The sequence below is a fragment of the Sus scrofa genome, chromosome 2 (assembly GCF_054392235.1).
Source record: "Sus scrofa isolate SSC_HxYL_T2T_F1_AM1 chromosome 2, Sscrofa_HxYL_maternal_Yorkshire_Landrace_v2.0, whole genome shotgun sequence".
NCBI classification, from domain to species: Eukaryota; Metazoa; Chordata; class Mammalia; order Artiodactyla; family Suidae; genus Sus; species Sus scrofa.
In genome coordinates, this window is record NC_139384.1 from 60,972,686 (window position 1) to 60,998,206 (window position 25,521).

Consider the following 25,521-nt stretch of genomic DNA (forward strand, 5'->3'; position numbering starts at 1 on the left):
GTTTTGATATGAGTCTCTCTCTAATATATATATACACATACATATGAGATTGTTTTAAGTTGTTGGTCTCTTAATCGCTAGTTCAACTCCGGTGTCCTGCATTTGTACCTTCCTTTTCTCAGGATTTCTGATTTTGGTGACATAATTGTGCATGGATGATTTTGTATCCTTACTGTATATATGTCTTTACTGGTGAGCCTTGTCATTTGTGGTATTTTTGTTTCCTGTTTCAGTCTTTTCTCTTCTGCCTAGAGAAGTTCCTTTAGTATTTGTCATAAAGCTGGTTTAGTGTGGCTGAGTTCTCTTAGGTTTTGCTTATCTGTGATACTTTTGATTTCTCCTTCAAATCTGAATGAGAGCCTTGCTGGGTAAGGTAATCTTAGTTGGCGGTTTTTTCCTTTCATCACATTAAGTGTATCATGCCACTCCCTTCTGGCCTGAAGAGTTTCTGCTGAAAGACCTGCCGATTACTTTATTGGGGTTCCCTTGTATGTTATTTGTTTCTTTTCCCTAGCTGCTTTCAGTATTTTTTCTTTCTCTTTAATTTTGGTCAGTTTGATTAATATGTGTCTCAGGGTGTTCCTCCTTGGGTTTATTTTATATGGTATACGTTGTGCTTCCTGGATTTGAGTGAGTGATTCCTTTTCCATGTTAGGGAAGTTTTTGTCTATTATGTCTTTGAATGTTTTTTCTGTCCATTTCTCTCTCTCTCTTCTCCTTCTGGTACCCCTATAATATGGATGTTGGTGCTTTTAATGTTGTCCCAGAGTTCTCTGAGACTCTCTTCATTTGTTTTCAATCTTTTTCTCTTTTCTATTCCACATCCTTGATTTCCACTAATCTGTGCTCTACCTTGCTTATTCATTCTTTTGCCTCTTATATTCTGCTGTTGGCTGCTTGTAATGAATTTTTTATTTCAATTATTGTATTTTGCATCTTTTTTTTGGTCTTTTTGTCTTTTTTAGGGCTGCACCCATGACATATAGAATTTCCCAGGCTAATGGTCTAATCAGAATCTAGCTGCTAGCCTACACCAGAGCCATAGGAACACTGGATCCTAGCACGTCTGTGACCTTCATCACAGTTCACAGCATTGTCAGACCATTAACCCAATGCGCAAGGCCAGGGATCAAAGCTGAAACCTCATGGTTGCTAGATGGATTTGTTAACCACTAAGCCGTGATGGGAACGCCATGCTTCTCTTCTTGCTTAAGTTTCATATTTTGTATTTCTTTGTTCAGTGTTTCCTGTGAATTATCCATCTTTGCCTCCAGATTATTTCCAAAGTCTTGCATCGTCTTCAGCATCAACAGTCTAAAATCTTTTTCCTGGAGGCTGAGGATCTCCTGATCACTTAGCTGTTTTTCTGGGTTTTTTCCTTTCTTCCTCATCTGAGTTATAGTCCTCTGTCTTTTCATTTTTATAGGTTTTTGGTGTGGTGATGTTTTTACAGGTAATAGATTTGTATCCTCTATAACTTCTGGTGTTTGCCCCTTGTGGCTGAAGTTGGTACAGGGACTTGCTGTATGCTTTCTGATGAGAGGGACTTGTGCCTGCCCACTAGCAGGTGGTGCTGATTCCTATCCCTCTGGTGGGTGGGGCTTTGTCTCTGGGTGAAATTAGAGGCAGCTGTGTGCCTTAGGGGTCTTTAGGTAGTCTATTTACTGATGAGGGGAGCTGTGATCCCAGCTGGATTGTTGTTTGGCCTGGGGCTTCTCAGCACTGATAGGTGGGGCCAGATTTTCCCAAAATGGCCACCTCCAGAGAAATGCATGCTGCTGAATATTCCCAAGAGCTTTGCTTCCAATGTCCTTCCCCCACAACAAGCCACATTCACCCCCTTATTCCCCAGGAGATACACCAGGAACTGCAGTCAGGTCCAACCCCAATTCCTATGGAGATTTTGCTTTGCCATGGGACCCAGTGCATGTGAAAGTCTGTGTGCACCTTTCAAGAATGTGTTCTCCACTTCCCCCAGTCCCATGGAGATCCTTGCCCAAGCCCCACTGGCCTTCAATGCCAGATGCTCTGGGGGCTCTTTCTCCCAGTGCCAGATCCCCACATGTGGGTGTTTGATGTGTGGCTCAGAACTCTCACTCCTGTAGGTGAGTCTCTGTGAACCAGTGAGTTTCCAGTCTGTGGGGTTTCCCACCTGGGAGGTATGGGGTTGCTTATATCATGTAATTGCCCCTCCTACCTCTTGATGGACCTCTTCTTTGTCTTCTGGTGTAGGATATCTTTTTGAAAGTTTCCAGTACACTTGTTTGAAGGTTGCTCAGCATTTGGTTGTAATTTTGTTATTTTATGAGAGAAGTTGAGCTCCAGTCCTTCTATTCTGCCGTTTTAATCCCATCTCCTCCTTATGTGTTTTTAATATAGTTTTAAAAACTAACATTGAAATACCTATGTGATTATCAAAAAAGTGCATATCCTTTGCAAAATAATTAAATTTATTATATTTAAATTCATAAAACAGAATTTCAGCATATTATCATAACATTTATATTGAGAAAGACACGTGTAATCATTTGGAGTGGAAAAACAATGGCTTTTTAAAATATCCAACTACATGCTATTTGACATAAATCACAGCAAACCTTGTTAGATCCACCTCCTTCATTAAAAACAATAGACACAAACCAATGGAATCCAATTAAACTCAAAATCCTGTGCACAGCAAAGGAAACCATTCAAAAAATGAAAGCACATCCCACAGAATGTGATAAAATTTTTGCAAATGACTCCACTGACAAAGGTTTTATTTTCAAAATATACAAACAACTCATAAAACTCAACAACAACAACAAAACAAACAACCCAGCTAAAAATGGGCAGAAGAGCTAAATTGATATTTCTCCAAAGAAAACATACAGATAGCCTGCAGACACAGGCAAAAATGCTCAACAACACTAATAATTAGAGAAATGAAAATCAAAACAACAATGAAGTACCACCTCACACTAGCTAGAGTGGTTTTCATTAACTTGTCAACAAAAAACAAATGCTGGTGAGGATGTGAAGAAAAGTGATCCCTCCTTCACTGTTGGTGGAAATGTAAATTGGTACAACCATTATAGAAAACAGTGTGGCGGTACCTCAGAAAACCAAATATAGAACTATCATATGACCCCACAATCCTACCCTGGGCGTATATCCAGAAAAAAAAACTTTCATTGAAAAGATACATGCTTCTGTATGTTCATTGCAGCACCCTTCATAATAGCCAAGATATGGAAAAAACTTAAATGCTCGTCAACAGATGAGTGGATTAAGAAGATGTGTTATATATAAGGGAATACTACTAGCCTTAAAAAAGAACAAAATAATGCCATTTGCAGCAACATGGATGAAACTAGAGACTCTCATACTAAGTGAAGTAAGTCAGAAAAAGTCAGACACCATATGATATCAGTTCTACGTGGAGTCTAAAATATGGCACAAACTAAAATATTGGAGTCTAAAATATTGGAAAAACAAAAGGTAATGGAAATGAGGACAGATTTGTGTTTGCCAGAGAAGATTGGGAGGTAGTGGGATGGATTGGGAATCTTGGGTTAGTTTTTCTTTCTTTTTTTTTTTTTTTGGTCTTTTTATGGCCCCAACAGTGGCATATGGAGTGTCCCAGGTTAGGGGTTGAATCAGAGCTGTAGTCACTGGGATACACTGCAGCCACTGCAATGCCAGATCTGAGTTGTGTCTGCAAACTGCACCACAGCTCACAACAATGCCAGATCCTTAACCCAGTGAGCAGGGCCATGGATTGAACCTATGCCCTCATGGATACAAGTCAGATTCATTTCTGCTGAGCCAGGATGGGAACTCTGGGAGTCAGGGGTTAGTAGATGAAATCTGTTGCATTTGGAGTGGATGGGAAATGAAATCCCTATGTATAGCACAGGGTATATATATCTAGTCACATGTGATGGAATATGATGGAGGACAATGTGAGAAAAAGAATATACACACACACACAGATGTCACTGTGTGGTACAGCAGAAATTAAATTGATAGAACATTGTAAATCAATTATAATAAAAATTTAAAAAATCATATGAAATAATAAATAAATAAATGAATAAATAAATAGAGTCAGGAGGCCAGATGGGGATCTCTCATGCCCTGTGACAATACCAGAGCCAAGAGTAAGAAGAGAGACTCCTCTTTTTTCCCAACAGAGTCTTGGCCGATGAAAAGCCAACAACTCTTCATTGCTATATATATTTATTTACTAGAGTTCTCCCAACTTCCTTTTCCCTTCTATACTTGTGTTCTCCTCTCCCTTCCATGTGGGAATTTGCATGCCATATTTGCACTCTGAATTGTAAATATTCTTATTCCAAATAAACCCATTATTTCCTGGAAAAAAATTAAAATATCCACCTGATAGATTTGCTCCATTATTATGTCTCTGGCCTCCAGTATTTTATGCCAATATCAACATTTTCTCATTTATTAATTTCCTAAGCCACATCATATTCATTTTCCTATTATTTTAATTCTGTCAACAGGTCTTTTTTTATAACCATATTCTTTATTATTGTATAAATATAAGTACTTTCAATATATATTTAAAAATTTGACTTTCTAAAAAGTATCAGATTTGAAGGCATATAAAATAGTAGCTTTTATAGGACAAAAAAACTCACATTTTCAAGGGATTCTTATGAGAAATTTAGTAGGGATAATGATGAATAATAAGTGAATTCTTTCTATCATTATTTACTGTGCAATCTTTTTTATTGTAAGTATACTCATCATGAGATCTATCACAACAAATTTTTAAGTGGCTATCATATACCATTCTGTGACACAGGCACAGTGGTATATGGTTGATCTTTAGAATTTAATCATCTTGGATAGATGAAATGTATCATTGGACAGCAACTCCCCATTAGCCCCTTCCTGAAGCCCCTGGAAACCACAATTTTACTCTTTAATTTTACAAGTTTGAGTTTGACTTTTATTGATTTCACATATAAGAGATTACTCAGTAGCAGTCTTTCTATGTCTGTCTAATTTATTTTACTAAATACTCTCCAGTTTTATCCATGTTGTTCCATTATGACAGGATTGCCTTCTTTAAGGCTGAATAATATTCCTGTGTGTGTGTGTGTGTGTGTGTGTGTGTGTGTGTGTGTGTGTGTAATCCTGCCATATGTGACAACATGGATGAACCTGGATAACATGATAAATAAAATAAGTTAGTCACAGTAGAACAAATACCATATGATTCCACTTTTATGAAATATCTAAGATAGTCAAACTCATAAAAGTAGAGAATATGATGGTGTTTTTCAGGAACTGAGGAATGGGGCAATGGGAAGTTGCTATTAAATTGTTGTAAAGTTTCAGTCTTTCAAGTCTTGATAATTTTTAGAGATCTTCTGTACAAAATAGTGCTTACAGTTATTTACACTGTATTGTACACCTAAAAATTTTTTAAGTGTTTAGATGTGTTAAATGTTCTTACCATACACACATGCACACATATCCTCACACAAGCATGCATACACGTGGAAACACACACACAAAACAGGTAGTTACAACTTAGACAAGGTACTTAAGATAATGTCTTATAAATAAGAGTACTATCTCCTTTGATGAGTACATTTCAAAGCCATAGCTCTAAAGCCTAAAGGAAGACATTTCTATGTTGTAAAGCTGGCAGGGGCTTGGTTGCCTTTAAAAAAGATTTTGCATGCTAATCAAAACACAGAGACAATATTCATAATTAAAAGTTTTCACAAGGAAATGGTCTAGAAAAAGGAAGGGGGAAGATATCTTTCCTTTTGGACACCAGATTAAATTCATAATTTATTTATTTTGTTTATTTAATCTTATATCATCCCATTGTTACCTCTTATATGGACACCTTTTGCCTTGAAAGCCTGTGACCAAATGTTTGTTGACCCTCCAGGATGGTGCATTCTCCAGCCTGTAAAGTTTGAGTCTCTTCTTCCCAAGACTACCAGAGTAGTGAGGTGTCTCATCTTATGCCCCCAGCTCTGTGTTCACCTCAACCAACCCTGGTCTTACTGAGAGGTAGGTATGTATGAGACATGACAATAATACTGCTTTATGTGGTAGACTCAATAAATGTTGAACATGATACACCTGTCAGCTCTGATTATATTTACCTCCTTTCACGGCCTTCAAAAACTGACTCATAATTAACTTGTCTACCCAGGAACTGGAGTCAAAAATTAGAGGCATCTGAAGACCTAGGGGAGCTTTATGCCCACAACCTTTCTTCTTGACTGAGGCCTCCAGTAGGACCAGTGTTCTGTTTTTTTGGAGGGTTTTATTTGTTTTGCCTTTTTTAGGGGCATGGTGGGAGCAGACAGTATACTTATGATATAGAGACAAAAACGTGTATAGGGAGAGGGAGGTAGAAGAGAGGCATGAGAGAAAATCCCCAACTCCACAATGGGAGGCAGGACACCCAGTAGGTAGGAATGAAATGGAAGGGATGAGCTGCTTGTCTCTGGGGATGGGGCTTCCCTAGGGCTAGGCCCTTCTAGACCTATGGGAACCATAAAACATACTAGTTTTCACAATAGTCTCTCCTGATCCCCACAGAGACCCTGAAAGAAGGTGGCCTCATTTGTCTTCAGTGGTCCTAGGTCAGGTTAGGCAAGTTCTGAAAGATCCAGGGGGCCTAATTCCAGGAATAGTGGGCCTCAGCAAGGTGACCTTGACTGACTGATAAGCTGGTGGACAAGGGATGCTTCTGTTTCAAGGCTCTAAAGGTAGTTTCTCTAATAAGGTTCAACCTGTACCCTTGGAAATGGACAAGCTTAGGAGCCTGTGCAAGTCACAGCCATGCTTTACTTCTCCCTGTGTAAAGTGGGAACACTTGGGACCAGCTAGTCCTAGGATGTCAACCTGTCAGGGCCTTGGACATTGGTGGAGATGGCTATTTTTCTGGCTGTGTTCTCAACCCTTTGCTAGGTGTACTTGCAGCTGTGCCTACTAGCATGTCCCAGTGTGGAGACTTTAACCCTTCACTCATTGGTGGCCCAGACCCTAAAGGGCCTGAAAAAGAGTGAAGATGTTTTCACTGTTCAACAGGCATAAACCTAAGCAGGGCAAGAGGCAAGTTCCACTATTTTATTGGTTATTTTTAGGTGGGGTAAGAAAAGCCAGGCCTTCATTGGATTTACTTTGCATGTTTGCCTGTCACTTATTAATTTTGCATATGGAGGATTTGTGTTAGGACTCCACTATGGGCTGCTGTCCCACAGAGCATACCAGAGCATACCATGAAGGTGTAGGTACATGTGATCCCCACAATTAGAAGGAAGTGGGTAGGAGATAAGGACAGAGACAGGATCATCTTCCTGCAAGAGTCCCTCCACCACCAGAAAAGGGCCCTGAGTCCTCTTGAAGCACATCATCCCTTCCCTGTCCCTCGAGTGAAATGCCCTTTGGGATGGTGTCTGCTCTAAAGCACTTTTCCCCTCCCCCTGCCCCCAACCCATGGCAGCAAGGGCATGGGTTTCCTTTGGAGATGGTGAAGGTGACAAGGCATGCACATCTTGTACCGTGGGTGCTCTTTCAGAGTGGATGAATTTGCAGAAGGACGGTGTCACCTCCAGCAGTGACTGGGGATTGGGACACAGTAATATGTGATGGCGACTGGACTGGTCACCATGAGTAGGAAAGGCTTAAAAGCAGTGGGGCGGGGGGAAGGGCATGGCATCCTACTGAGGTCCAGTCCCAACCATCCCCTGCCTCAAGGCTAAACTGTCCCAAACACCGGGCTCTGGGGAAAAGAGGGTGGTGCCCTGCATGTATGGTGAGATGGTGTGCTTGTCTGTGCTACATGGGATAGCTCCAAGGCTGGGATACCAAGAAAGGGGTAAGGGAGAACCAGATCTGATCTGGGAGGGGGCTGACCCTGGGGGAGTGTGTAAGAGAGCTAGGAGGGTGGTAAGTGCAAGAGTGATGTAGGGAGAAGGTGAGAATGAAACCCGGACTCAGAGGAGGAGGAATTACTCCAGCTAAGAGGAATGGAGGGAACCCTGACCCAGTTGGGGCATTGACTTGAAATAACTAGGTAACCAGTTATTTCTCTAGTAAAGATAGCCTTTTTCAGATCAGCAGAGAATTGCAGTTCCATCTCTGCAACCATGATGAGCCACTGTACAAGTCCCTGACACGGTGGAGGAAGGGGAATAGGAAAGGAAGTTGTGAGGGCAACGGTAAAGAGTGCATGGCTTCTTATTGGCAAAGTCTTTCGCAGTAAAGAAGACTCTTTCTTTTTATTGGACTCTGCTACAGAGGCAGGGACATCAGAGCTCCCCTATCTGGTCTCCCAACTCTATTTAAATGTGGTTTCTGTTTATTAATTTTGTTCCAGGGAAACCTGACCTGGAACAGAAGAAACCTGGCCTGGGAGAGCCCTGAGATGAGAGCAGGAAGGGGTGGGAGAAATCCTAATCCGGATTTAGGGGGACCTATGTAGGGGGAGGACAGGAGAGGCAGTGCCTCCTTCACCTGGACCAGGGATGTAGGGAGACCCCTGGTATATAGGGCAAAGTTGTTCAGAGGGTAGGATAAGTGAAAAGCTTGGAGTCAGAGTGACTTGTCTATGCCTGGATTGAAGTGATGGCCACTTTCCTGGGTGCAGTGTACCCACGCTTAAAGTAGTGAAAGTTGTAGGCCTGGGCTGGGAAAGGTGCATAAATGAAAGTTTGAGGCCTATGAGATAGTCAGGGGCCAGCAGGGCTACCCAGCAAGGTTGTACAAGTTGTTCACTGCACAAGGGCAGCTGGCTGAGAGGTGAGGGTAGGGTCTCCAATCTGGCCTGCACTCTTCACTAAGACGAACAGTCATCCTTGTGATGTCCCACATCAGCCAAGAGGAAAGTATGTGTTCCTCTAATTCCCATGAGGGCACTGTCTGCTAGCAAAGCATGGGCCAGGGACAGTATCTGTCCAAAGGATTTGTCTAAAATCACAACATCTCACTATCTGAGGGTTAACTGTGTATCAGGGGCCATGCTGTGGTGCTAGGGAAAATAATTTCTAAATAAAGGGTGAAAGATAATGTCTCTGCTCTTTTCAGCTATCTTAAGAGAAGATGGCAATGGGCAGCAACAGGATTTTATCCACGCGGAAAATGCAGTGGCAACTGTACAAGGGAAGGTATGCTATAGTCAAGTATGTGTCCATGTTTGAGTGTGACTTTGTCCTCTCCCCTGCTCCCTCATACTTTCTCATACATCCCTCCTTTCTTCCTTTCATTCTCTTTCTGCCACAAAAATTTATTGAAGACCTATGATGTGTGGAGTGTGAAAAAATGTCTTTAGTAACATCTCAGTCAGGTAATATATGAAATGGACAGTTGCTCTTTTTTTACTTATTGGTTTATACATTCAGTATAAGCAGAGGCCATTCTTTGCCGTATTTGCTTAAGATTTACATATTTTTAATTTTAATTTTTATTTTTTTTCAATTTTTTTTTGTCTTTTTGCCTCTTCTAGGGCCGCACCCACGGCATATGGAGGTTCCCAGGCTAGGGGTCTAATTCGAGCTGTAGATACCAGCCTATGCCACAGCCACAGCAATGCGGGATCCAAGCTGCGTCTGCGACCTACACCACAGCTCACAGCAACGCCAGATCCTTAACCCACTGAGAAAGGCCAGGGATCGAACCTGCATCATGGTTACTAGTTAGATTTATTAACCACTGCAGCACAACGGGAACTCCAAAGATTTGTATTTTTTAAAGAAAAACCATGTATGTGATTTAATCTCTCTGGGTACCATTCTCTGGTTGCATTTTCTTTTTTCCTCAGTTTCCACTGTCCCAAATTTGATGATTGTTGTTTCTGTCCAGGTTTTGTCTTTTTATATATATGTATCTGCTAAACATTTTATGACTTTTCAAGATGCAGAGTCACCTTATATTGAATATGTGTTATTATACTGAAGCTTGCTTTTTATCATGATGTGTTTTGTAGGAACTTGAGGATCTGGTTATCCCTTATATATATATTTTTTTTTTATAAATTTTTTATTACTCAAATGAATTTATCACATCTGTAGTTGTATAATGATCATAACAATCTGATTTCACAGGATTTCTATCACACAGCCCAGGCACATCCCCCCACCTCCCAAACTGTCTCCTCTGGAGACCATAAGTATTTCAATGTCTGTGAGGCAGCATCTGTTCTGCAGAGAAGTTCAGTCTGTCCCTTTTTCAGATTCCACTTGTCAGTGAAAGCATTGGAAGTTGGTGTCTCATTGTACGGCTGACTTCACTTAGCATGATAGTTTCTAGGTCCATCCATGTTGCTAAAAATGCTAGTATTTCATTCTTTTTAATGGCTGAGTAATATTCCATTGTGTATATGTACCACATCTTCTTGATCTACTCCTCTGTCGATGGATATTTAGGTTGTTTCCATGTCTTGGCTACTGCAAATAGTGCAGCAATGAACATCGGAGTACATGTGTCTTTTCGAGTCATGGTTTTCTCTGGATGGATGCCCAGGAGTGGGATGGCTGGATCAAATGGTAGTTCTATATTTAGTTTTCTGAGGACTCTCCATACTGTTTTCCACAGTGTTTGCACCAATTTACAATCCAACCAACAGTGTACTAGTGTTCCTTTTTCTCCACACCCTCTCCAGCACTTGTTGTTTGTAGACTTTTGGATGCTGGCCATTCTGGCTGGTGTAAGGTGGTACCTCAGAGTGGTTTTGATTTACATCTCTTTAATAATGAGTGATGTTAAACATCTTTTCATGTGCTTTTTGGCCATCTGTATGTCTTCTTTGGAGAACTGTCTGTTTAGATCTGTCCATTTTTTTATGGGGTTGTTTGGTTTTTTTGGTATGGAGCTACAGAAGGTGTTTATAAATTTTGGAGATTAATCCCTTGTCAGTCAATTCACTTGCAAAGATTTTCTCCCATTCTGTGGGTTGTCTTTTTGTGTTGTTTAGGGTTTCCTTTGCTGTGCAGAAACTTTGAAGTTTGATTAGGTCCCATTTGTTTATTTTTGTTTTGTTGTCAGTACTCTGATAGGTGGATCTGAGAAGATGTTGCTGTCCTTTATGTCAGAGAGTGTTTGGCCTATGTTTTCCTCTAGGAGTTTGATAGTGTCTGGTCTTATACCTAGGTCTTTAATCCATTTGGAGTTTATTTTTGTGTATGGTGTTAGGGAGTGTTCTAGTTTCATTCTTTTCCATGTGGCTGGCCAGTTTTCCCAGCACCACTTATTGAACAAGCTGTCCTTTCTCCATTGTATATTCTTGCCTCCTTTGTCATAGATGAGTTGGCTGTAGGTGCATGGGTTTAATTCTGGGCTTTCTATCCTGTTCCACTGATGTATATTTCTGTCTTTGTGCCAGTACCATGTGGTTTTGATGATTGTTGCTTTGTAGTATAGTCTGAAGTCTGGGATCCTGATTGCTCCAGCTCCATTTTTCTTTTTCAGGATGTGTTTGGCTATTCTGGGTCTTTTGTGCTTCCAAACAAACTTTAAAATATTTTGTTCCAGTTCTGAGAAAAATGTCCTTGGTATTTTGATAGGGATTGCATTGACTCTGTAGATTGCCTTGGGTAGTATAGTCATTTTGATAATATTAACTCTTCCAATCCTCAAGCATGGTATATCTTTCCATCTGTTTTTGTCATCTTTGATTTCTTTCATCAGCATCTTATAGTTTTCAGAGTACAGGACCTTTGTTTCTTTAGGTAGGTTTACTCCTAGGTATTCTATTCTTTTGGATGTGATGGTAAACGGGATTACTTCCCTAATATTCTGTTCTGATCTTTCTTTATTATTATATAGAAATGCTGTCGATTTCTGTGTATTGATTTTGTATCCTGCGACTTTGCCAAATTTATGAATGAGCTCTAAAAGTTTTCTGGTAGAGTCTTTAGGATTCTCTAGGTATAATATCCTGTCATCTGCAAATAGGGATAGTTTTACTTCTTTTCCAATTTGGATTCCTTTTATTTCTTTTACTTCTCTGATTGCTGTGGCTAGGACTTCCAGAACTATGTTGAAGAGTAGTGGCGAGAGCAGACATCCTTGTCTTGTTCCTGATCTCAGCAGGAATTCTTTCAGCTTTTCACCATTGAGAATGATGTGGGCTGTGGGTTTGTTGTATATGGCCTTTCCTATGTTGAGGTAGGTTCCCGTTATGCCCACTTTCTGAAGGGTTTTTATCAGAAATGGGTTTTGGATTTTGTCAAAGGCTTTTTCCGTGTCTACTGAGAGGATCATATGGTTTTTATTCTTCAGTTTGCTAATGTGGTGCATCACACTGATTGATTTGCAGATATTGAAGAACCCTTGCATCCCTGGGATAAATCCCACTTCGTCATGATGTACAATCCTTTTAATGTATTGTTGGATGTGGTTTGCCAGTATTTTGTTGAGGATTTTTGCATCAATGTTCATCAGTGAAATTAGCCTTTAATTTTCTTACTTTGTGGAATCTTTGTCTGGTTTTGTTATCAGGGTGATGGTGGCCTCATAGAATGAGTTTGGGAGTATCCCTTCCTCTGCAATTTTTTGAAATAGTTTCTGAAGGATAGGTGTTAGCTCTTCTCTAAATGTTTGATAAAATTCACCTGTGAAGCCATCTGGTCCTGGACTTTTGTTTTTTGGAAGGTATTTAATCACAGTTTCAATTTCAGTTCATGTGATTGGTCCATTCATCTTTTCTATTTCATCTTGGTTTAGTCTAGGAAGATTGTACTTTTCTAAGAATTTGTCCATTTCTTCTAGGTTTTCCATTTTATTGGTGTATAGTTGCATATAGTAGTCTCTTATGATCCTTTGTATTTTTGTGATGTCTGTGGTTACTTCTCCTTTTTCATTTCTCATGTTATTGATTTGAGTCCTCTCTCTTTTTTGCTTGATAAGTCTGGGTAGGGGTTGATCAATTTTGTTGATATTTTCAAAGAACCAGCTTTTGGTTTCATTGATCTTTTCTATGGTTTTCTTTGTTTCTAGTTCATTGATTTCTGCTCTGATCTTCATGATTACTTTCCTTCCACTAATTTTAGGTCTTGTCTGTTCTTCTCTTTCAAGCTGCTTTAGATGTAAAGTTAGCTTGTTTATTTGAGCTTTTTCTTGTTTCCTGAGGTGGGCTTGTATTGCTATAAACTTTCCTCTCAGAATGGCTTTTGCTGCATCCCATAGGTTTTGGAGTGTCGTATCTTCTTTGTCATTTGCTGCCTGGTATTTTTAAATTTCCTCTTTGATTTCTTCAGTGATCCATTGGTTGTTTAGTAGCGTGTCATTTAGTCTCCACGTGTTTGTGTTTTTTGCACTTTTTTTCTTGTTGTTGATTTCCAGTCATATAGCGTTGTGGTCAGAAAAGATGCGTGACATGATTTCAATTTTCTTAAACTTACCAAGGTTTGATTTGTAGTCCAGGATGTGATCCATCCTAGAGGATGTTCCATGTGCACTTGAGAAGAATATGTATTCTGTTGCTTTTGGATGAAATGTCCTGTAAATATCTATTAAGTCCATCTGGTTTAATGCTTCCTTATTGATTTTCTGTCTGGTTGATCTGTCTATTTCTGTTAGTGGGGTGTTAAAGTCCCCCACTATGATTGTGTTGTTGTTGATTTCTCCTTTAAGGTTGTTAGCAGTTGCCTTATATATTGTGGTGAACCTGTGTTGGTGCGTAGATATTTAAAATTGTTATATCATCTTCTTGGATTGATCCTTTGATCATTATGTAATGTCCTTCTTTGTCCCTTAAAATATTTTTCATTTTAAAGTCTATTTTTTCTGATATGAGTATTGCTACTCCAGCTTTCTTTTGATCTCCGTTTGCATGAACTATTTTCTTCCATCCTCTCACTTTCAATTTGTATGTGTCCCTAGAAGTGAAGTGGGTCTCTTGAAGACAGCATATATGTTGGTCTTGTTTTTGTATATATTCAGCCAGTCTATGTCTTTTGGTTGGGGCGTTTATTCCATTAACAATTAAGGTAATTGTTGATGTGTATGTTCTTATTGCCATTTTATTAATTACTTTGGATTTGTTTTTGTTGCTCTTTTTTTCTTTCCTTCTTCTCTTGTTCTTTTCTGCCTAGAGAAGTTCCTTTAGTATTTGTTGTAAGGCTAGTTTAGTGTTGCTGAATTCTCTCAGCTTTTGCTTATCTGTGAAGGTTCTGATTTCTCCTTCAAATCTGAATGAGAGCCTTGTTGGGTAGAGTAATCTTGGTTGGAGGTTTTTTCCTTTCATCAAATTAAGTATATCATGCCACTCCTTTCTGGCCTGCAGAGTTTTTGCTGAAAAATCTGCTGATAGCCTTATTGGGGTTCCCTTGTATGTTATTTGTTTCTTTTCCCTAGCTGCTTTCAAGATTTTCTCTTTATTTTTAATTTTGGTCAGTTTGATTAATGTGTGTCTTGGGGTGTTCCTCCTTGGGTTTATTTTATATGGTACTCATTGTGCTTCCTGGATTTGAGTGAGTGACTCCTTTCCCATGTTAGGGAAATTTTCGGCTATTATCTCTTGGAATATTTTTTCTATCTCCTTCTCTCTCTCTTCTCCTTCTGGCACCCCTATAATATGGATGTTGGTGTATTTAACGTTGTCCCAGAGTTCTCTGAGACTCTCTTAATTTCTTTTCAATCTTTTTTCTCTTTTATGTTCTACATCTGTAATTTCCATTAATCTGTCCTCCACCTCACTTATTTATTCTTCTGCCTCGTGTATTCTGCTGTTAACTGCTTCTAGTGAATTTTTTATTTCCGTTATTGTATTTTGCATCTCTCCTTGTTCAAGTTTTATATCTTGTATGTCTTAGGTCAGTGTTTCCTGTAAGTTATCCATCTTTGCCTCCAGTTTATTTCCAATGTCTTGCATCATCTTCAGCATCAACAGTCTAAAATCTTTTTCCTAGAGGCTAAGAATCTCCTCCTCACTTAGCTGTTTTTTCTGTTTTTTTTTTCTTTTTTTCTTTATCTCTCATCTGAGTTATAGTCCTCTGTCTTTTCATTTTTATAGGTTTTTGGTGTGGTGACCTTCTTACAGATAATAGAGTTGTAGCCTCTCTTACTTCTGATGTCTGCCCCCCTGTGGCTGAAGTCAGTATGGGGACTTGCTATAGGCTTCTTGATGGGAGTGACTGATGCCTGCCCCCTGGTAGGTGGAGCTGATTCTAATCCCTCTGGTGGGTTGCGCTTAGTCTCTGGATGGGATTAGAGGCAGCTGTGTGCCTGAGGGGTCTTTAGGTAGCCTGTTTACTGAGGGCGGTGCTGTGATCTCACCTGGGTTGTTGTTTGCCCTGGGGCTTCTCAACAGCTGGCTGATGGGTGGGGCCAGATTTTCCCTAAATGGCCACCTCCAGAGAAAGGCACTGCTGCTGAATATTCTGGAGAGCTTTGTTTTCAATGTCATTCCCTCACAACAAGCCACTTTCATCCCTGTTTTCCCAGGATGTCCTCCAAGAACTGTGGTCAGGTTTGACCCAGATTCCCTTGGAGACTTTGCTTTGCCCTGGAACTCAGTGCATGTGAAAGTCTGTGTGCGCCTTTTAAGAATGGGGTCTCTGTTTCCCCCAGTCCCATGGAGCTCCTGCACACAAGCCCCACTGGCCTTCAATGCCAGTTGCTCCGGGGCTCTTTCTCCCTGTGCCAGATCCCCACACGTGAGAGTTTGATGTGTGGCTCAGAACTCTCACTCCTGTAGGTGAGTCTTTGTAAACCAGTTAGTTTCCAGTCTGTGGAGCTTCCCACCCAGGAGGTGTGGTGTTGTTTATATCGTGAAATCACCCCTCCTACCTCTTGATGTGGCCTCCTCTTTTTCTTCTGGAGTAGGATATCTTTTTTAAGGTTTTCAGTCCATTTGGGTGTAGAGTGCTCAGTCTTTAGTTGAGAATTTTGTTGTTTTTAGGAGAGAAGTTGAGCTCCACTCCTTCTATTCCACCATCTTAATCCCATCCCCAGCCAAATGCTATCCCTTATATTTTATATGATGCCTTCTACTGCCCCAAATACTTTGCTGTCTGTTTATGGTGAGGCTCACAACCCAGTTATGTAGGCAGAACAAATATCCCTGTTATGCTCAGTAGCAAACTACTCAGGATTTCCAAGAGAGTGAAGTGACTTTCCCAGACCACAAAGTGACTGAAGCCCAGACTTTCTGAGTCTCAGCTCAGGGAGTTTATACTCTGAATTGCTTTTATGGATGATACTATGGGTCATGGATTAGGAATAGAAACAAGACTTTGGGTGTAAACAACCCCATATGCAATTCTTTTCTGAGTATTAGAAAGAAAAGAATGAGAGAGACATGAGAGTTAGCTAGGGAGCTCCATGACTACATCTGTCACCAACACTCAACCCTGGTTTCTCCACAGAGTTACCTGGAAGGTTTAGGAATCCCTGATATCTTAGTTCTATGTCCCTAGATTCTAGTGTAGTGACTTGTGTCAATCTGAACAGCAGGAAGTTTCAGAGATTCCATTTTATTGTAATGTGTAGACAGAATTGAGCACACATACACATACACACACGCAGTTAAGCACACACAGAGACATAATACAGATAAGTATTCTTTCTGAACCATTTTAGAATTAGATGCAAGTGGCTAGCATTACATTCATTTACCTCTAAATTCTTCAGGAAACTTCTGAAAGCTTGGACATTTATTTGTGTAACCATGACATAATTTCATAAAGTTTGACACTGACACATTGCTTATGCAATGTTTAATGCATATTCGAAATTTTTTGAAGTGATTTTTCCAGTTCATATACATTTAATTGTCACAGTTCTTTACTGCTTTAGTCCCTTTGCATTTAATTTTCTTTTGCTTTGGAATTTTTGAGGTGGACAGGTTAGTTTAATAAAATATCCATGTTATAAAAATAGGTTTTTTTAATTTGGAGTATAGTTAATTTACAGTGTTGTGTTAATTTCTGCTGTACAACATAGTGACTGAGTCATGTATATATATGTGACTTTTTTCTCATCCATCGTGTTCTACCCGAAGAGACTGGACATAGTTCCCCACTGAAAGTTTATTGGATTGTGATCATTCTCTTGCTACAATATTGTAATGAACAACTTTGTGTGGGTACAGGTAAATGTAGAATAAATTTTCATAGGTGGAATTGGGTTACAGGCTGTGTATATATTTGTTATTTTGACAGTGATCAGAGGCACTTCTGAACAGGGAAGTACATGATCACAGGTGTGCTGAGGAAGTGGAGTTTGGCTCCTGTGAGAGGTCAGATTGGAGAGAGAGATGTGAGTCAGAACTATTGCTGTGGTCCAGAACTTGAACTACATGTATGGAAAAACATCCCTTTGAGTTTTTAATGCACCTCAGGAACTGTGCTAGGCACTTTATTTAGGAGTCGAGCAGAGGAGGACATATAGAACAGGATGTAGGACAATGCTTCTTTCCTCTTTCTTCAAATAACAGATTAGCAAAGGAGAAGTGGTTGATGTGCACATGGGCACTGCATACACTGACTCCAACCTCACAATGCCTGATGTTATGCTGCTGGCACAACCAGCTGTGGGATGTGCAGCCAATGCTAGACATGACAAAGACACACAGAGAAGGGGCCTCAAGTCCACAAAGAGCTTGCCGCTGACAAGGTGAGTCAAGGAGTTTTAGTCCCTCTCTGCAAAAAGGATACTGAGGGGACAAGACCATGGGTCACATAATTCACCATAACATGGTACCCAAAGCAAGAGGGGCCTCAGCATCATGACCAGTATCTGTGGTGTGGAATCAGAAGAGAGGTCAGACACTGCCACAGAGATTCACTAAGGCCTTGTGGGGGAAATGGCTATCAGTTGTGTAAGAAGGGTGGGAGTAAGACCAGAAAGTTAGCTGGGGACATACAGTGAGAAGGTCTTGCATAGCAGAGCAAGTGACTGACCACTTTCGGTAGGTGGTCAAGAACCATAAAGATGTTGAACTGAGGTGTGATGAGATAGTGATGTACTGCAAACTAGGGCTCTACCTGTCAGTGGTAAGGAGGTAGATTTGAGAGCTGGGGTCAAGCAGACAGGATGTAGTAAATCCTTTAACAGAAGGAGTGGACTTTGGCTGGGCCAGGAGACTCACTGCCTTTTCCTGTTTAAACCCACCTAACCTCCCACTCTTTTGGTTCTGACAGATGGCTTCCCTTAAAGTTTGTAAAGTTATCCATCTACATTCATGAGAAAAACATCTCCACTGGAAGCTTGCCATAGGCCACTTTTTTTTACCCACAACTGTACCTCACTTCAGGTGCAAAAGAAGATCTATTTCTACACTGGGAAGACCTTTGTACCCCCCAGGACCACCTGGCTTAGTGGTACCCAAGCTGAACCAGCTGGTGACAGGAAGTCATGCCTGTCAGAGGCAGAGAATAAGAGCTCAGCAGCAAAAATTTCCATTGACTATCAGAAATGGGGCTAGGGTGCTTTGGGAGAGTGGTTAAAGTTTATTTCAGATTGCTCTCAGAGGATCACTAGGGAAATTCATTACATTTGGAAGGGCTCAAGTCAAATAAGTCACTGCGTATAGACCTTGCCACTTTGTGTAAATTCCAAGTGTTTCTGAACATTTGCGGTCCTTTAGATTTTAGCTCCTTTAATCATATGCTCAATGTTGTAATGCTTTCAACAGCATTCTGACTGTCTGGTCTATTCTGGAATACTTACTACTGCAACTCAGACAGTCTGATCTGTTATGAGACATTTTTAACTGTGACAAAGTCTTTCCTTTATTTGAACCATGCACTGATTTTTGTATACATCTGTGGCATTGCAACATGCTTTGGATACAGGTGCAATGTATTTGCACACAGGTGCAAGTTGTTAATAGCTATCAGAATGTAAAATGAACATAGCCCTTGACCAGCAGTCTCATTTTTTAGGAATCTATTTTGCAAAAATATTTAGACAAGTGTATAAAATAAAAACATGTGAGACTACTCACTGGGAATTGCAGTGTTGCTCTCACTGGCATTGGAACTATCCTAGCAAAACTGGAGTAACTATGTGAGGGTGCTATAGAGGGGATTACTGCATCCACTTGTAGACTAGACTTGATGATTCCAAAGTTTCTTCTAATTATAAGTTCTTGAGTGATTCAGCTTCAGGTAGAATGGAGACAGCTCTTTGTAATTTCATTCATTTTACTCTACTTCGTTATATTCTCTTGGCACAGACCATGGAGCTCCATGGAGAAGGGGGACAAGATCAGATCAGCATTAGGAGCCTTACTGTGTTCACTAAGGGGTCTGAGGCCACCTCTCCTGCTTGTGATGGTGGGAAAGGAATCCAACACTATGCTTCCCACACATACTGTATACTTAGGAACATTCATTCTCTCCTAAACACAGCACATACAGGGCCTGACCAAGGGGCAGCATCAGTAACACCTATGGGCAGCATGTGTGTGGTTGCAGGAGTGGAGGTGATCAGCAGACCAAACACAAAAATCTCTGAATGTGCAGGAACAGGAACCTTTATCTCATTCTTGCAGAATAAAGCAACACAAATGATCAGGGTGGAGGTCAGAGTCTCCCAACCCCATGCTGAAGCCCTGAGGAATAGAAAAAGGGAACTCCCAGTAAAAGGGAACTAAAAGAGAACTCCCACTAAAAGGACAAGAGGACATAAGTCAATTGTAACATCCTATCAAGCCACTCGGGGAGATAAAAAACACAACAGCACAAGGGGCCAATGACACAGTTCCTTCTCCCAGGAATACACCCGTTTCAATTACACTCAAGGGGGTTTAAATAGGTGGCCAGATTTTCTAAACTTCTTCCTTTCTATTGACTTCAGCTATTTTCAAAGGCTGTATACTCAGGTATGTGTGGCAAGTCAGAGTAAATGACATGCTAACCCTCCCCTCGAGCTCACAGTCCAGTAGAAGTGACTGCTAACTCATCTCCTTTTTTCATCTTTTTCTCTCATTTGGAGAAGACTATAATCAGAGGAGCCAAGTGGGGTCATGACCATGAAGGGAGAGATGATAAACGACCTGAACAATGAACATGTAGAGGGGTCTTGGGCATGGACTTCCTAGGACACAGTGAGTGATTAAACAAGGGAATGAGGTTGGGGGAGAATATAACATGAGTCCCAGATTTCCTGCTCAGTTGTTTGGGTGAATAGTAGGGCTGTTTGCAGAGGTGGGAAGATAGAAGAAGGTGATCAGGTACAGAATTAATGAGCCTGGTTTTAACAGATGTGAATTTGATCTTTGTGTTTCAAAATGTTCCAGTTTAATAGGACGAGATCTGGTGATTCAGCAATGTTTAAGTGGACACTGACTGTGCTTAGTGTGTGCCAGATTCTCTGTTCTGTATAGGGAAGTGTGAGGCATGCTCCCTTAGGGAGCTCCCAGTCTTTATGTATAAATATGGCATGAGGCAGAATTTGAACAACAACTTCACAGTACAATGTACTAGAGAATGCAAGGGAACATGTTCAAGAAACAGTCACAGGTTGAATGTAGCTGAAGTACAATATGCTTAGAGGGGAGTAGTTGGATATAGGAGGGTACAAGTAGGATGGATCTGGATTTATATGGGCCTCAAATGTTGTGCTTATAAGCTTGAACTTATGTTTTTAAGCTGAGGAATCAAGAATCTGTGAGTGAATTGAGAGTCAAAATAAGAATAGTTTCCTTATTTCCCCTGGGATGCCTTATTCTGCATGCCTTGTTTATCATCCTGACCTTCCTCCCAGGACTTTCAAATAAAAACCCAAGCAAAATGGGCTCTTTGGCCCTTTCACACCTTTAGTCTTCTGCCTCTCTGCATGGCAGCAGAAAGAATCTTAAAGTAAAAGATCTGGAGGGATATAGGTCTTTATTACACAAAAAATATTAAAGACACTGTAGTTCAGATAGTTAAGATAGAGGTGGAGGAGGGTAGCAAAGGGGCCACAATGCAGCCAGAAGAGTGTGGTGAGGGGCTGGAAGTCACTGGTACTATGATACATGCAACCAAGGGAGGGACAGTACTTTGGAGGCTCATCATAAAAGGCACCCAGTCATGGGGAACAGGCTGTAGCTAGCTTTTTTTTGAATTAATGAATAAAACTTACCTTTTTATAATGAAATGCTGTCTTCCTTTAGAATTTACATGTTTAATAGCATGGTAGTGATTCTACAGCAGATTCTGTGACATCAAGCTGAAGCCTGAGACCCCAGTCTCCTTCCTAACACAGCCCCACATTACACTTTAGCTCAACATAGCCAATAGGGTATGCTGCTCCTTGCCTTGGCCACTGTTTGTCTTTGAATTTCCAGGCTTTGGCTGAAAGTCACTTTCTGTGGTTGGGAAGCACTACCACTGTCTCTCCTCATTCTCTTCCTGTGGAAAGTCAGATCCATAGATTAAACAGGTGTGTGTACACAGTGAAATATTATAACAGTGACAGCTATACTCACTGGCAGGGATAAATCCAAACTACTGTAGAGTAAAAAGACAGGTAAAAACAGACTGAACTAAATTTTTACCATTCACATTTAGTAGTTTCTCTAGTTTGAGAGGAACATGTACCTCTGTGGTGGCAAGAGGGAAGATGTTATCGGGGAATATATATATAAGAACTTAATTAGTTTTTGGAATTGTTTTATTTTGTAAAAACATGACAGGTACACAGATATTTTTGAATATTTTAATATTTATGAATCCAAAATAGGTAGGAGTTCCCGTCATGGCGCAGTGGTTAACGAATCCGACTAGGAACCATGAGGTTGTGGGTTCGGTCCCTGCCCTTGCTAAGTGGGTTAACGATCCGGCGTTGCCGTGAGCTGTGGTATAGGTTGCAGACGTGGCTTGGATCCCGCGTTGCTTTGGCTCTGGCGTAGGCTGGCGGCCACAGCTCCGATTCGACCCCTAGGCTGGGAACCTCCATATGCCGCAGGAGCGGCCCAAGAAATAGCAAAAAAGACAAAAAAAAATAGTTAGGTAATATACTTATCATCTTCATAGGAATATATTCATTTATTTTTGTTTCACTGTAATTTATATATATTTACAAGTGATATATGCCAAAACTTAAACTCTGAAAGATCCAATTTAGTAAGTATAAAAAATTTGAAGTGTCACATCATTGTGTCAGTTTATTTGGCAGAATTTTTTTCTTAATGGTAATAATGGTAATAATGTATCCTACATGTAATGGCATTGTAGACTCAATGGAATATTGAATTTTTCTTTGATGCATACATATATGTTGTATATATTGTTCACAACATATATTTTGTTATATAGAATCTGTTGTCTGTCACTATACCTCTATCATGCACAGAAGCAAGAATGCCCCACATACTTTTAATTAATTAATTAATTTTGCTTTTTAGGGCTACACCTGTGACATATGGAGGTTCCCAGGCTAGGGGTCCAATTGAAGCTGTAGCCACCGGCCTATTCCATAGCCACAGGAACGTGGGATCTGAGCTGCGTCTGTGAGCTAAACCACAGCTCATGGCAGTGCCGGATCCTTAACCTACTGAGGGAGGCCAGGAATTGAACCTGCAACCTCATGCTTCTTAGTGAGATTCATTTCTGCTGCGCCATGACAGGAAATCGTAATTAATTTATTTTTAAACTCAATTTTATTTCATTTATAGTTGCACAATGATCATCACAACCCAATTTTATAGCATTTCCATCCCAAACACCCAGCGCATCACCCCCACCCCAACCTGTCTCCTTTGGAAACCATACGTTTTTCATAGTCTGTGAGTCAGTATCTGTTCTGCAAAGAAGTTCATTGTGTCCTTTTTTTTTTAGATTCTATGTATAAATGATAGCATATGATGTTGTTGTCTCACTGTCTGACTAAATTCACTTAGCATGATAATTTCTAGGTCCATCCATGTTGCTGCAAATTCCATTATTTCTTTCATTTTAGTGGCTGAGTAATATTCCATTGTGTATATGTGCCACCTCTCCTTTATCCACTCTTCTGTTGACAGACATTTAAGTTGTTTCCATGTCTTGCCTATTGTATATAGTGCTTCAATGTATCCTTTTTTTTTGATATGTATAATGTTATTTATTTTTTTCCATTATACCTGGTTTACAATGTTCTGTCAATTTTATACTGTACAGCATGGTGATGCAATTACACATGCATGTGTACTTTCTTTTCTCTCACATTATCATGCTCCATCATAAGTGATTAGACACAGTTACCATTGCTAAAGAGCAGGATCTCATTGATAATCCATTACAAAGGCAATAGTCTGAATCTATTAACCCCAAGCTCCCAATCCATCCCAGTCCCTTCCCCTCCCCCTTGACAGCCATAAGTTTATTTTCCAAGTCCGTGATTTTCTTTTCTCTGGGAAGGTTCATTTGTTCCATGTATTAGTTTCCAGATAAGGTCAAAGAAGAAGGAACACTCCCAAAGACATTCTATGATGCCACCATCACCCTAATTCCAAAACTAGACAAAGATACCACCAAAACAGAAAACTATCAGCCAATATCTTTGATGAATATAGACGCAAACATTCTCAACAAATTTTAGTCAACCGAATCCAACAACATATCAACAAGATCATACACCATGGCCAAGTGGGATTCATGCCAGTTTCACAAGGATGGTTCAACATATGCAAATCAATCCACCTCATGAACCACATTAACAAAAGAAAAGTTAAAAACCACATGATCATCTCAATAGATGCAGAAAAAGATTTAACAAAGTCCAACATCCATTTATGATAAAAACTCTCACCAAAGTGGGTATAGAGGGAACATTCCTTTAGATAATCAAAGCCATTTATGACAAACCCACAGCAAACATAATACTCAATGGAGAAAAACTGAAAGTCTTCCCATTAAAATCTGGAACAAGACAAGGATGCCCACTCTTACCACTGTTATTCAACATAGTGTTGGAAGGCCTAGCCACAGCAATCAGACAAACAAAAGAAATCAAAGGCATCCAAATAGCAAGAGGAGAGGTAAAACTGTCACTGTATGCAGATGACACGATACAATATATAGAAAACCCTAAGGATTCAAACCCAAAACCACTTGAACTGATCAACAAATTCAGCAAAGTAGCAGGATATAAGATTAATGTCCAGACATCAGTCGCATTTCTGTATACTAACCATGAAACATTAGAAAAGGAATACAAAAACACAATACCTTTTAAAATTGCACCCCAAAAAACCAAATACCTAGGAATATGCCTGACCAAGGAGGTGAAAGACTTATATGCTGAGAGCTAGAAAACATTAATCAAGGAAATTAAAGAAGATGTAAAGAAATGGAAAGATATTCCATGCTCCTGGGTTGGAAAAATTAATACTGTAAAAATGGCCACCCTACCCAAAGCAATCTACAGATTCAGTGCAGTCCCTATCAAATTACCCAGGACAGTCTTCACAGAACTAGAACAAACAACCCAAAAATTTTTATGGAGCCACAAAAGACCCAGAAGTGCCAAAGCAAGCCTGAGGAACAAAAACCAAGCAGGAGGCATAACTCTCCCAGACCTCAGGCAATATTACAAAGCCACCACAGTCATCAAGGCAGTGTGGTACTGGTACCAAAACAGACATACAGACCAACGGAACAGAATAGAGAATGCAGAAATAAACCCAGACACCTATGGTCAATTGATTTTTGCCAAAGGAGGCAAGAACATAAAATGGGGAAAAGACAGTCTTTGCAGCAAGTATTGCTGGGAAACCTGGACAGCTGCATGCAAATCAGTGAAACTAGAACACACCCTCACACCATGCACAAAAATAAACTCAACATGGCTGAAAAAGTTAAATATAAGACAAGACACCGTCAAATTCCTGGACGAGAACATAGGCAAAACATTCTCTGACATCAGTCTTACACATGTTTTCTCCGGTCAGTCTCCCAAAGCAACAGAAATAAGAGCAAAAATAAACCAATGGGACCTAATCAAACTGACAAGCTTTTGCACGACAAAGGAAACCAAAAAGAAAACAAAAAGACAACTTACAGAATGGGAGAAAATAGTTTCAAATGATGCAACTGACAAGGGCCTAATCTCTAAGATATACAAACAATTAATACAGCTCAACAGCAAAAGACCCAAGGACCCAATTGAAAAATGGGCAAAAAACCTAAACAGACATTTTTTTCCAAGGAAGATGTACAGATGGCCAACAAACACTTGAAACAATGCTCAACATCCCTTATTATTAGAGAAATACAACTCAAAATTACTGTGACGTACCACCTCACACCAGTCAGAATGGCCATCATTAGTAAGTTCACAAATAACAACTGCTGGAGGGGGTGTGGAGAAAAGGGAAACCTCCTGAACTGTTGGTGGTAATGTAAACTGTTACAACCACTGTGGAGAACAGTATGGAACTACCTTAGAAAAATACACATAGAACTTCCACATGACCCCACAATCCCACTCTTGGGCATATATCCGGACAAAACTCTCCTTAAAAAAGACACATCCCCACGCATGTTCATTGCAGCACTATTCACAATAGCCAAGACATGGAATCAACCCAAATGTCCACTGACAGATGATTGGATTAGGAAGATGTGG

At 40.2% G+C, this 25,521-nt stretch overlaps 1 protein-coding gene and 1 pseudogene across 1 annotated transcript in view; both read left to right on the forward strand.

The window, feature by feature from the left end:
- The window catches only part of LOC146405402 (vomeronasal type-1 receptor 90-like), a 96,304-nt gene extending 87,895 nt beyond the window's left edge, over positions 1-8,409 (forward strand). Inside the window, exons 5-6 of the mRNA XM_085011683.1 lie at positions 5,965-6,042; positions 8,363-8,409. Coding sequence (XP_084867809.1) covers positions 5,965-6,042; positions 8,363-8,409 — 125 coding nt within the window. The remainder of the gene's footprint in view (positions 1-5,964; positions 6,043-8,362) is intronic.
- Positions 8,410-9,050: 641 nt separating this feature from the next.
- LOC146405403 (Golgi-associated RAB2 interactor protein 4-like) lies at positions 9,051-19,582 on the forward strand (annotated as a pseudogene).
- The last annotated feature ends 5,939 nt before the right edge of the window (positions 19,583-25,521 follow it).